The sequence below is a fragment of the Antechinus flavipes genome, chromosome 1, assembly GCF_016432865.1.
Source record: "Antechinus flavipes isolate AdamAnt ecotype Samford, QLD, Australia chromosome 1, AdamAnt_v2, whole genome shotgun sequence".
NCBI lineage: Eukaryota > Metazoa > Chordata > Mammalia > Dasyuromorphia > Dasyuridae > Antechinus > Antechinus flavipes.
In genome coordinates this window covers 692,330,824-692,344,660 of record NC_067398.1, presented here as the reverse complement: position 1 = coordinate 692,344,660, position 13,837 = coordinate 692,330,824, and the positions used below count along the sequence as shown (strand labels likewise).

The 13,837-nt window shown below is 39.7% G+C and overlaps 1 protein-coding gene and 1 non-coding gene across 2 annotated transcripts in view; one reads left to right on the top strand and one right to left on the bottom strand.

Annotated features, from left to right (window-relative positions):
* Nucleotides 1–2,471: 2,471 nt before the first annotated feature.
* On the bottom strand, nt 2,472–2,545 carry TRNAI-AAU (transfer RNA isoleucine (anticodon AAU)). The gene has a single exon. It is a non-coding gene; the product is annotated as a tRNA-Ile (tRNA).
* Nucleotides 2,546–3,193: 648 nt separating this feature from the next.
* The window catches only part of ATP6V0A2 (ATPase H+ transporting V0 subunit a2), a 40,411-nt gene continuing 29,767 nt past the window's right edge, over nt 3,194–13,837 (top strand). The window contains exons 1-6 of the mRNA XM_051972651.1: nt 3,194–4,350; nt 8,123–8,201; nt 9,340–9,437; nt 10,761–10,898; nt 12,283–12,371; nt 13,574–13,700. Coding sequence (XP_051828611.1) covers nt 4,234–4,350; nt 8,123–8,201; nt 9,340–9,437; nt 10,761–10,898; nt 12,283–12,371; nt 13,574–13,700 — 648 coding nt within the window. The 5' untranslated portion in view covers nt 3,194–4,233. The remainder of the gene's footprint in view (nt 4,351–8,122; nt 8,202–9,339; nt 9,438–10,760; nt 10,899–12,282; nt 12,372–13,573; nt 13,701–13,837) is intronic.

Below are 13,837 nucleotides of genomic sequence, written 5' to 3'. Positions count from 1 at the left end.
AAGCACAGTGAGATCAACAAAATCAATACTGGAAAGTATAAATCAGTCAATGGATCCTCCTCTCTTACCTCCACTTCCCCTTATGCATAGTCTTCTATTAAAACCTAAGATCCTTAAAGGCAGGGAGTATCCTACCTTTTGTGTATGTTATTTCTATTGTTTGGCACAGTGCATGGAACATAGTAAGTGCTTAATAAATGCTTTTTTTCATTCATTCATTTATTCATTGTTGATTGGTCTTCACTAGGATCAAGCTAGGTTATTATAATATCACAATTTTTTTTTTTTTACTCTTTATTGACATTGGTGTGGTTATTGAGTATAATGTTTTCCTGCTTGCTTCTCTCTGCCAAATACAAACTTTTAATTTAATTAACTGAATTAATTTTCATGATTATTAAGCACACAGAAATCTTCTACTGTAGTTACATATCAACATTTATTTAGCCATTCTAATCTATTTCAGTTCTTTACTGTCCCTATATCCACTGTTAGTTAAGAAGATTTTTAGGGCTTGATTTTTCTTTTTTTTTGACTTCCTTGGGGTATATGCAGAGTATGGGTACCTCTGGGTCAATTCTAATATTTTTAGTCACTTTCTTATCATGATTCTAAATCACTTCCTAGAATGGTTTGGGCCAATTCACAGTTCCACCAACGGTGCATTAGTGTGCCTGTCTTTCCAAAGCTCATTCAACACTGAAAATTCTCACCTTTTATTGCCAATTTGCTGCAACTCTTTATATGTCCCCCGGAGAAGGAAACTGAAGCCCAGAGAAGAGAGGTTACTTGGCTAAGGCAGAAGGCAGAAAACACACGCGCAAAACAAAACAAAACAAAACAAAACTTTAAAAGTTTATTCAAAACTTAGCCCGCAGAAGTTTCAAATTGTCTTCCTGATCCCCACAGTTACCACTTTATCCCACCTTACTCCCCACCTCCACCGCATCCCATCCCCCTGCATCCTGCACATCCCATTCTTTTTTTTTTATTTTTTTTATTTAATGATTACTTTATAATGACAACATTATTCCTTGCACTCGTTTCTTTTCCGATTTTTTTTCCCCCTCCCTCCCTCCACCCCCTCCCCTAGATGGCAAGCAGTCCTTTATATGTTGGATATGTTGCAGTATATCCTAGATACAATATATGTTTGCAGAACCGAACAGTTCTCTTGTTGCATAGGGAGAATTGGATTCAGAAGGTATAAATAACCCGGGAAGAAAAACAAAAATGCAGATAGTTCACATTTGTTTCCCAGTGTTCTTTCTTTGGGTGTAGCTGCTTATGTCCGTCATTTATCAATTGAAACTTAGTTAGGTCTCTTTGTCAAAGAAATCCACTTCCATCAAAATATATCCTCATACAATATCGTTGTCGAAGTGTATAATGATCTCCTGGTTCTGTTCATTTCACTTAGCATCAGTTCATGTAGGTCTCGCCAGTCCTCTCTGTATTCATCCTGCTGGTCATTTCTTACAGAACAATAATATTCCATAACATTCATATACCACAATTTACCCAGCCATTCTCCAATTGATGGGCATCCATTCCTTTTCCAGTTTCTAGCCACTACAAACAGGGCTGCCACGAACATTTTGGCACATACAGGTCCCTTTCCCTTCTTTAGTATTTCTTTGGGGTATAAGCCCAGAAGTAACACTGCTGGATCAAAGGATATGCACAATTTGATAATTTTTTGGGCATAATTCCAGATTGCTCTCCAGAATGGTTGGATTCGTTCACAACTCCACCAACAATGCATCTGTGTCCCCGTTTTCCCGCATCCCCTCCAACATTCATCATTATTTTTTCCTGTCATCTTAGCCAATCTGACAGGTGTGTAGTGGTATCTCAGAGTTGTCTTAATTTGCATTTCTCTGATCAATAATGATTTGGAACACTCTTTCATATGAGTGGTAATAGTTTCAATTTCATCCTCTGAAAATTGTCTGTTCATATCCTTTGACCATTTATCAATTGGAGAATGGGTTGATTTCTTATAAATTTGAGTCAGTTCTCTATATATTTTAGAAATGAGGCCTTTATCAGAACCTTTAACTGTGAAGATGTTTTCCCAGTTTGTTGCTTCCCTTCTAATCTTGTTTGCATTAGTTTTGTTTCCGCACATCCCATTCTATCCCATCCCACTGCATCCCGCACATCGCATCCCATTCCATCCCGTCCCAAACCAACACACACCAACTTTTCACATTAACATGTTGCTTAAGTTCCTAGTTAACAGAATGAATTTAACATGTGGTGAGCTTGACTTTTTTTTTTTCATTTTCCCAAGGAAAAAAACTCCCCTAGCCTGGGTCAACTCCCTCCTCACAGATCGTGTGCCGTATAGAGTGATTCAAAGTTTTTTCTTTACTTTCCACGCGTTTAGTGAAAGAGATCAGAGATCCGAGGCCAACCACCGAAAACTCCCTTTTGTAAATCTGGAAGGAACTTCACTAAAACAACTGTGGCCCGTACGGGGATCGAACCCGCGACCTTGGCGTTATTAGCACCACGCTCTAACCAACTGAGCTAACCGGCCCTGAGGGACTCGGCTCGCAAAAGTCCTTTTGAGCTGTCGATCCTCTATAGTGTGCGGGCGGGGACGAGCCCGCAGCCCATTGGGCGCCGCGTGCTCGGGGGCCGGGCTGGGCCGGGGGCCCGGGCTGGGCTGGCCTGGATCCAGCCTCGGCTCCCAGAGCCCGCCCTCGGGGGAGGGCCCGCTTTCCCCCTCCCCTTAGTCGCATACTCAGCGGCTCTCCGGGTTTCTCCTTTCTCCTTTCAAATCACTTCGGTATTTATTAAAACACATACACGCAAAACAAAACAAAACAAAACTTTAAAAGTTTATCCAAAACTTAGCCCGCAGAATGTATGCTCTCTGAAGGTACGGGATTGGGGCCTTCCTTTGCAACCCAACCTTGTACACAATAGGCACTTAATGCATGCCTATTCCGAAGCATCCCCGCAGTGGAAGTTAAGCTTCTTGAGGGTAGGTTTTTTTTTTTTTTTTTTTTTTTTTGTTGTTGTTGTTTGTATCCTATTACTACCCAGTACGCGGTAGTCGCTTAATAAAAGCTCGATGAAGAAATGTATCTCTCCCCCACAACCAAGCTCCCTTCGAAGGGAGGGGCTTAAACTACCACAACATTGTCAGCACATGACATGGGGTTTGGCCCTTACTAAGTGCTGGCTGCAAAAGAATGTAAGCCCGGGGAGGCTTTCCTCCTGGGAGCTTTTTACTGTGGCTCCCGGTGCGGGACGGGGTGCTACAGCGTCCAGCCCCCTTTTCCATCCTTGGGCACCAGCACGTGGGCTCGGCTTGGCTCGGGACACCCCCACCGGGGAACCCGGGCCCTCTGAAGGTAGTCACTGTTTCATTTTCGTTTGCGTCCTTGGCCCTGCCCCTCTTTGGTTCATCAAACATTTATTAGGCAACATAGCTCGTGTGGCATTAAATTAATGTCTGATTAATAGATTCTTCGAGAAAGGAGTCTGCGCATTACTTGCTGCGCGCCCCTTCCCCAATTTGGACGGAAAAGTCCCCGAGAGCAGGGGCGGTTTGATTTTTGCTTCAACTTCCCGCGAGAAAAGAAGAACCGCTTAATAGACGCACGCTGCCTCGGCCTCGAACCCACAGAGCTAGTCCTGGGGCAATCCCGCTCATATCCTTGAACTTGAACGCAGACCGAAAGGGAAACCTACGTCCTCGGTTTAAAACTCTGGGAGGCCTTTCAGTTGGACTTAAGGAGGAAACCTCCCCAGGAAGGCGGGAAGGGCACCCACCGAACCTGACTGCGTAAGCCTCCATTTCAGGAGCGGGGGTAAAAAGGGGCCTTTCTCGCGCGCTCCCGTGTCGCGCTTAGCCCTCCTCCAGCCCACCCCGCCCGGCTGCAGGAAGGGGGCGTGCACACGACGAGTTCGGGAGCAACGTCAGTCTGCCTGGCCCCGAGGGGACCCGGAAGCGGAACCGGCGGTTCCGCCGCGGAGGGCGGGGCTAGGCTGGCGTTAGAGAAGGCGCCTGCGGCTGAGGAGGCCCCAGTTGATTAAGTAGCTGCAGCGGCGGAGGCTGCAGCCCGGGGACTGAGAAGGAGCCTCGCGGAGGCAGACGGGCGGGCGGGCCCATGGTGCGAGGCCGCCGCGAGGAGACCGCCGCGGGAGAAGCGCCGGGCTGAGAGCGAGCACTGCCGCGCCGGCTGGCCCAGGCCTCGCGGGACCCCGCGCCGAGCCATGGGCTCCCTGTTCCGCAGCGAGGCCATGTGCCTGGCGCAGCTCTTCCTGCAGTCCGGCACCGCATACGAGTGTCTCAGCGCCCTAGGAGAGAAGGGCCTGGCCCAATTTCGGGATGTGAGTATCCGGGCCGGGGGGCGGGGCAGGGTGGGTATTCCGGCGAGCGCCCCGCCCTCGGCCTCTGTTGTTGGTCCTGCGATGCTGGGGTCTTTTTGGGCCTCAGGCTCCTCCTCTGCGAAGGGAGGAGGCTGGGCCACCGCTACGGCCGATCCTGTGACTACCCTGCACTTCGGGGTTTAATTCAAAGTGTGTGTTGGGTGAGCGCCCGACATGTACCTACGAGACTGTTATCCTCCTGGGCCTCTGGATCTTCATTAAAGTGTGCCAGTTTCGTGCCTGCGAGAATGGGACCTCCCTGGCCTCAATTTCCTTGTTTGTAAAGTGAGGGGGCGCTAGATTTGTGCCGATGAGACTGTGATCCCCCTGGGCCTCGGTGCCCTCAGTCGGCGGGCCTCTGCGCCACCCGCTGTGAACCCTGCACCAGCCTCCCCTAGAGACAGCCTTTGTTGGCAGTCCTCCCGGGAAGGGGGCGCACTGTCCACTAGCTGTAGACGGCCCCCCCAGGGAGAGGGTTCCTTGTCCGAGGGTGCGGGCTCTGGGGGACCTGTCCAGACCCTTCCTTCCGGGGCCTCTGGTCTTGTTCTGCGATGTTGTGCCTGCAGCCCAGTCTGCCCAAAGGCTGGTATGCTGATTTTCCCTTTCAGCAGATATTTAATTATTTTCTCTTTATTTAATGTTTCATTTCCCCCCTCCGGTTGTATGTTAAACAGTTTTCTCAACATTTGTTTTTAAAACTTGTGAGTTCCAGATTTTCTCTCTTCCTCCTCGCTGAGAAGGCACAAGCTGTGTAAAACATTCCCATAAAACTCTTGGTGTGAAAGGAAACATAGATCTTCATCTCTCCACCTCAAACTACTCCCCCCCCCCAAAAAAAAAAAAAAAAAAACCACACACACACACAAAATTCTCAAGAAAAATGAAGCTTAAAGTTTTCAGCAGATATTTATAAGGGTCTGCCGTGTGCAAAGCATTGCACTATATTTAATAATCTGCCAAAATACTCTGGGTCTTCTGGGCGGTTCATCATCTATAATAGCAGTCATGTTTTGGTTGTTCTTTGCTGAGAAGCTCAACCACTCTGTGGCCCTAGGGCAAATAGAGTTATCTTCGTTTCTCCAGGATGGAATGTGAATTTCTGGAAGCATGGCTGTTTAACTGATAAGTCACTTCCCTCAGAGCCTGTTTCGTCAGCCTGTTTCCACATAACTAGTAAGTGGCTGGACCAGAACTGGAACACAGGCCTTCTCACTGTTTTCATTTGCTCTTCTTGCTCTAAGATCAGGAGTTGGTGCCTAATGATTTTTTAAGACCCTGTTAAGAACTCTAGTAGTTTAATGCCCTATGACTTTGTCCTTCTGTAAACTTGAGTTATCTAGCAACGTTTATTAATTAGGACAAAGGTTTTCCTGATTTCAAGTAGTTGGGCACCATTTTAGGGAAAAGTGTCTTCAGTCAACCACAGTGGCCTGGGAAAAAGAATGTTTTCTTAGTATTGTGTTCTGGTGGACCTATCAGAATAAATGTAGCCTGCAAAATGTATCCTCACGTAATTGATTGAATTGATCAATGGCAAAGTTTTGTAGTATTGTACATTTAAATGTAGAAAATGTTTTCGTTTAAAAGCTTCTGTTTATATCTACTCAAAAGTTTTTGGCAATAAAATGACACTTGCAGTTGAATAGGTTTGAATTTTGTAAATATTTATAGAATTTATAAGATTTTATGACATTAGATAGAATTTTATAAATGTCAGGGCTTATATCCAGTTCATTTCATTGTTTTACCAAATGATTTAAATTCAGTTAATCAGAGATTGAGGCTGGGAAACAACTGTTTTATATTCTATAGAACTAGAATTTATTTATCAGAAGATTACTCCTGTTCACTCAAATTTTGGCAGTGAAATGATATAGCCTTTGAAAAAGTATTAGTAGCTTGAGAGCCAAATCCAAGATTATATAATTTGGGTCGTAGATCATTTCTATTTAAAAACATGAAGACTGAATTGAAGTTGATAAATACTGCAAAAAGACTTGTGCTTTTAACTTAAGAAAACAAACATAGCAGGATTAATTTGATAATATTAAAATAGTTGTGGTTAATAATAATATTAGCTCATAGTTATATACAAAGCTCCGTCTACAACCTGTTTGCCTTTCATGCATGGTTTTCGAGAATTAAAGTTGTCAGAGAGACGAAGTGATAAAAGTCCTATATGACCTCTAAGGCCCCTTCTAGCTCTAGATATGTGGTCTTATGACTGAGCGCTAATATACTGGAATATTTTCACCAAATATTCTTTTTTGTGATTCACCATAAAATAGGATTGATATTTTCTTGTTAAAATCTGTTAGCTTCAGGATAGAATTTGAAGGTGTATGGCTATATCTCAGTGAAAAGCAGCATTTTGGATAGCCAACACTGACTGCAATTCCTTCTTATACTTTTGCTTTTGAAAGAATAAATTGTCTTAGGAATTCAGAGATCTGAAATAATTGCCTAAACATGTGTAATTTACAAAAAACAAATGTGAAGTCAGGAATCATAGCAGAAGTAGAATTGAAAGTTAGTTTAAAAACTGATAGGACCTTGAAGTGAGTGGATTTCTGTTTGCACTTTGGCTTCTGAAAGCATTTTCTTTATTGCTGTAAGACAAATAGCTCTATTGGCTCAATCATTGCCTCATTAGAGGGCAGCGGGCGTGATAGAATGGGAAGGGCACTGACTTTTGGAGTTAGAAGGCTTCTATTGAAATCCTGAATCCAAACCTTAATTTTGGCATGAATTTGGAAAAGTCATTTAACATTATGTGATTGCAAATTCAGATCTGGTTTAGCCTAGACCTGTCACCACCATACTCTGCTTTCTTCAGTTGTCTCATCTGCCAATTAGACATAACTTCTGCCTCTCAGGGATGATATTTCTCAAGTATTTTGCAAATGTGCTATAAAAGTGCTAGCTATTATTGCTCTTATTACTAATGTTAACATTCCAGAGTCCCTGAACTCCAGCATCCTCATTTTTAACTTTATGCCTGGTGTAGTGGGTAGACAGCTGTCTGATGGATCTATCTCATAACAGAGATGTGATCCTGGCTAAGTCACTTAACTTTTCAGGAATCAGGGAAATCACATGAAGTATTGCTCTGATTTAACTGGGAGTTTTCCATACTTTGATTCCTTACCACACTGATAAAAATCAACAGCAACCAATGTTTACAGCTCTGTAAACTTTGCAGGCATTTTGCATTATCTCTTTTCATTCAATTCTTCCAATGACCCTACAAAGCAGGTTCTTTTGGGTCAGAACACTGATACTCAGAGAAGTTGTGATACTCAGCAAAGCTATGTGTGTTTGTGCACGGGGGTGCTTAGTGGTCAGGTTTTATCCCATATTATCTTAGCCTTTTTTTTTTTTTCCCATAATTTTTTCCCCAATAACAAGCATGTATTCTGTTCTTCACATTCCTTTCCGTAACCCCACTCCCTCCTTAACAATGGGGGAATGAGTACTCTCACAGATATATAGAGGCAAGCCAGACAGGTCCCCATATTTCCCATATCTGAACATTTCCACTCCTGTTCTTATACGTTTGTAAGGAACTGCTTCACAAACCCCAAGGTGCTATATAATAATGTGAGTGGCTGCTGCTATTTTTCTCTAGAGACTTTGATAGCATAGCCCTGGAGGGATGGGAGAATTTTCCTTTAGTCTAGGCACTGAATGCTTATTGGGTGTTTGATGAGACTTTTTTCCTTCTTCCCTTTAGCTCAACCAAAATGTAAGCGCTTTTCAGAGAAAATTTGTTGGGGAGGTGAAGCGGTGTGAAGAGCTTGAACGAATACTGGGTAAGTTTTCATCTCATTTAACTTCAGAATTGTATGAAGACAGAGGCGAGAGGGAAGCTGAGGGGATGAATTGGAGAGGTCTGTCATCATCTTGATGTCTTTGAGAGTGTTCTAGACAGCCATGAGTTTTCATCGCCCTTTGATTCCTGTTCACAGAACTTCCTCACAGTTTTGCTGGGAGTAGCTCCTCAGCAGTGGATCTATGGTGATCACTTAGACTTTCTGTTTTGTCACATTCAGCAGTCACAGCAGACTAGGCCTCTTCTCCAAAATACTTTCCTCACAAAACATTAAATCAAACCACCTTGCAGCTGGTGGCACATGTGCCTGCCATGATGTTTAGGGTCTGCTCACAGAAACTAGGATATATGTTTTAACAATAGTAGTTTGGTACTAACATTGTCCAGTATGTTGGATGGGTATGATATGCTCCGTTGGAATCTGTTGGGAGATACTGATAAACTGAGGATTTCAGCATTTGCTGTGCTAGAGACGAGACCTATGACATGCATGGGAGTCGGTGTGGCCTGCCCTCATCAGATACATGGTCTAATAGAGCAAATCTTCTTAAATCGAAGGTCATGACCCCATGTGGCTTAATGTAACTGAATGTGGAGGTCGTGAAATTATGATTTATCATCAGTAAATATTTGATTTATATCTGTATTTTATATATCTCTGTACCCAGAGGTGTGTAAAAATTTCTTTGGTTAAAATGGATCATGAGTGAAAAAAGTTTAAGAAATCTTAAAGTAGAGGATTGTGACAGACAGAATTCTGATGTAAGATAATACATAACCCTATAAAACATTTTAAGCCTTGGTTACAAAAAAAGAGGTGGGAGAGGTCATTCACAATGGGTGGGGAGAAGGGAAAAAGAGGAGAAATAGGGAACCTTCCTTGGGGAAAGTGATATTTAACTTGGTGGTAACCAGACTGTTTATTTTCTGGACTTATAAATAGGACCAAGAATAGGATTCTGGGGAAGATATTCATCCTTTGGGGATTTAGATTTTTTTGGCTCAACAAAGAAGGCTTGGGTGTAAAAATGTTTTGATTTATCACTTAAACATGTGAATATTGTGTTTTGTAAATTTAAACATAATGAATTTGATCAAAATTCCTTTGATTCCTTTAGCATATTTAGTGCAAGAAATTAAAAAAGCTGATATTCCCCTTCCTGATGGAGATACCAGTCCTCCTGCCCCACCTTTTAAACAAGTTTTGGAAATGCAGGTAATTTTTTCCCAATAAGATTATTGAATTTAACTCTTTAAGTTTTTCATATCTCATAATAAATTAGAAAACTACATTAGTCAGTTCTTACTCGTTTGATTAATGAGTAATCATTAATCAAAATAATATTAATTATAGGCCAGTTTTCCCTTTTCCATCAAGCACACTTTAACTTTTTTCCAAAGTATTTTCTTTTTAATTTTATAGATTCTTGAATGTTTTTTATTTCCAATTACATATAAAAACAATTTTTAATGTGTGTGTGTGTGTATACAACTGCACATTGTTAGCTGTTAGGTTTATGCTTTCATCACTTCAGATTTCACTGAATATTCAGAGGATCATATCTCAGTTCTTTATTTGCTTAGAAAGCAGTTACCATTATCATCGCTTCTGGGACTGCTCTATTTTGTCAAAGCTAAAGAAAGTCATTGGAACCCTAGCGTATGATTGCAGAAGGAGTGTCAGTCAGTATAGGATGCTGCAAAGAGCTTGGGACCAGCCTGATTCTGAGACTAAACCTGTCTCTGAAACTGATGACTTGCTTGTTTGACTTTGGACAAGTCACTTTATCTGCCAGAGTCTCAGTTTCTACATCTTTAAAATGAGAGAGTGGCCCTAGCTGACCTCAGAGATCCCTTCAAATTCCAGATCTATGATCTTATGACTTGTGAATTATATAATTATGTGGAAGAATTTTGTAACCAAACTTATGGATAGGTTGGTGTGACATTAGTGAGAATTGAATGCTGATGGAGATTTACTAGGAAATTTTGTGTCAATAAGAATGCAAGGTAAATTCAGGCATTTGTTTTGAATTGTTCTTCCAGAATTTACTGCTTAAACATTTTCATAGGATTTTTACTATGTTTTTGATTAATATCAGAAATAAGTAAATGTGAAGAATTGAAAAAGGAAGGTGCGTTCTAAGCTTGATAACTTGAAACAGTAGAAAGGAAAACCCCACAAATGATTAGGAAGTTTGAAATCAAGATTCAACTGATTATCCTGGTATTCAGAATACTGAACATTAGCAGTCAGCTGATCTGACTTCATGAGAGTAAAAAGTATTTTCCTTAATTAAGTGAATAGGAAATAAATACTGACTCTGAAATATTTCCATAGACAGTCAACAAATCCTTATTAAATGCTTACTATATACCATGAACCTACTATGTACCTAGCACAGAATGGAGGGGACTAAATCTAAGAAAACTTTAATTATAGGAAGGAGCAAGGTTAAGTAGGGCTGGGAAAGGGTGATATGGTCAGACCTGAGCTGTTCAAAAATCTAAATAACTTAATTTTCATTTTTATTTCTAGGAACAATTACAGAAACTGGAGGTTGAATTGAGAGAAGTCACCAAGAACAAAGAAAAACTGAGAAAAAACCTGCTTGAGCTGATTGAGTATACGCACATGTTAAGAGTGACCAAAACCTTTGTTAAAAGGAACATAGAGGTACTGAATTCAGTTCAATACAATTCAACAAGTATTGGGTGCCCATCATGTGCCAAGCTCTGGACCAGGTGATTCAGTCCTTGTTTGCTCTGGAGCTTACCTTTAATACCAGGCACAGATTCACCAGTCTACAGACTGTAGCACATGTTTTTTTAGAGGACAAATTCAGAATACAAAAACTTAACAAGATTTTGCAAGATGGGTAGCCATTAGTTAACATAGTAATTGAGAACTTAGTGTATATTTTAGTTGAAATTTGAAATGAACTTTTTTCATTTTTTTTTTCACTTTTCCAGTATATATTTACTAGATGTAAAGGAAGAACAAAATATCATTTGAGGAAATCTATTTCTAGATATTAGATATTTAATCCTCATAATTTCTGCCAAGTTGAATGCCATACTGAATCCCATTTCATACCAAAAAATTTATTTTCATGTGCATATACTTATTTTATTTTTTTGTAGCAAATACACAGACGTTATTAAGAAATTGATATATTCTAAACTGATTTCATTTTCATTGAAGAATAGTTTAGTACTTTGGGTAAAAATAATATGAACAGAGGATTGTTATGACAAACTGAAATCTGACCTTTTTTTTTGTTTTACAATTGGCCTAATGAAGTTAAAAAATGGGTTAAAGTTTACTTTTTTAGCAGACTTGCAGAGTTGTATCTCAAAAATAGGTTGTTTTAGGTGTAGCTGAGCCTAAAATGTGTGATGCTCTAAAAACTTGTTTGATATCCTGATATGAGGTAGTTTTCATGGTGAGGCAGCATAGTAATAATGAATAGGATGCTGAGTTCCAAGGGAAATAGACCTCAGATCTTTGAGGTGCTCCAGGTCTCAGTTCCCTCACCTGTAAAATGAGGATAATAATTCCTATAATATTTATGTCATAAGGTTATTGTGAAGCTCAAATGAACTAATGTAAGAAAGACTTTTTGCAGTTCTTAAAGTGAAGCTATACTAATCCATACTTTCCTGGTTGTATGTGTATGGGCAAATCACATCACTTCTTGGGGTCAGTCAGCAAGGATTTTAAGTACTTGCTGTGTATCAGGCCCAGGACCAGGTATTGGAGATACAAAACAATTTCTTTAGGTACTTACTTTCTATCACAGGAAGCAACATTTGCATCTGTAATAAGGACAAGGTATATACAAAATCCATGCAAGGTAATTTGGAGGAGAAGGAACAACTCCCTAGCTATAAGTTAATTGATGAATTGCTGATCTGCATCAGTGAAAGAAATTTTTATGCTGGAAGTTCATGTCAGTGAAAAAAAAAGTCCATTGTCTCCATCCCTTTATTATTGTTATTATTTACAAAAATCTTAACTAAAATATCTGTAAATGGTATTCTTATCTGTCTTTTTGTAGTTTGAACCCAGTTATGAAGAATTTCCTTCTTTAGAAAAGGATTCTTTGTTGGATTACAATTGTATGCAGAGACTGGGTGCAAAATTGGGGTATGTAGTGCTTAGGTTCAAATTTCTTGTAAAGTGAAAATGGGTTCTATCTAACAATTAAATCTCATTTAAAAGTTAAGATTAAATGGAAATATTTTTTAAAAGGATTTAAAAAAGGACATTTAACCTGTATCAGATTGTTTGCTGTCTGGGGGCGGAGGGAGGTAAAGAAGGGAAGGAGGAGAATTTGGGAAAAAAGAAACATAAAATGAATGCTGAAAGCTATCTACATGTACTTGGAAAAATAAAATATTGAGAAAAATTTAAAAAATTAAAAAGCAGGTTAAAAACTAATTAAATGAAATAAATATAAGAAAATATTGTAGTATTTTATGCATTTATTTCATTTGAATTGAATAACCTTTGTTGCTTTTTTATCATTTAATAAAATAAATCAGAAGGTATCAGTTTCCTTACATATTTATATGCACACTCTGTTTTGTCTCCTGTAATTTCTTTTGTTTGTCCATTGGCTAAGAATCTTTATCTTCACCATAGTTGTAACATCACATTCCACTATTTTCTTATTTTTAGATAAATTTTTTGTGTTTAAATCATTGATCTAAGTGGAATTTATTTTGGTGTCACAAGCTGCAGCTCTGATACTATTTTTTATCTATTACTGTCTAACAACTTCCTTTCTTGATATTGGATTCATCAAATACTAGTTTCTAATAGGCCATTGGTTCTAAATGTAAACAGATAGAATCTGTTTGTTTGACCTTTTAACCTACTTTTTAATTAAGCTTAGATAATTATAGTATAATTTGAATCTCGAAATAAAAAATCTCCTCCATTCTTTTGCCTTGCAATTCTTATGTTTTTTTTCCTGTAAAATTTTTTCTTTATCACTTTCTTAATCAGTAAAATATCTTATAAATATTTTATTTGGCATTACAGATATGGATGGTCTGTTACTGGACCTGTACTTGACAAGGTCTTGACCAAGCCGTGACAAAGTTCTGAAGTAGAATATACATGAAGGGTGAACCTCAAAGTTCTCTTGAAGAAATGAGCTACTCTGATTGATTCTTTACACTAGCAAAATGAACCCGGCCCCCTTTCATCAGTGGTTCCATAGGCATACAATACTTAGCCAGTGCTGAAGTTATGTTATATAGTTCAGGGACATTGATAGTCCATGTTTATTTGTTATGTAATTTAACAATTTTGTTAAGTAATTATTCTGCATTGTTTCCTAGATTTGTGTCAGGTTTAATTCACCAAACTAAAGTTGAAGCATTTGAAAAAATGTTGTGGAGAGTTTGTAAAGGTTATACCATTGTGACTCATGCAGAACTGGATGAGTGCCTTGAAGATCCAGAGACAGTAAGTGAATGTAGTGATTGTCTTTTCTTGGGTCTGTATTTTTCAAATGCAAGTATTTAGATGGCCATATTTCTTGCGATGAGACTTACATGAACTTTATATAAATAGATTTGCCTTTACTTGCCTGCCTCTTCTTT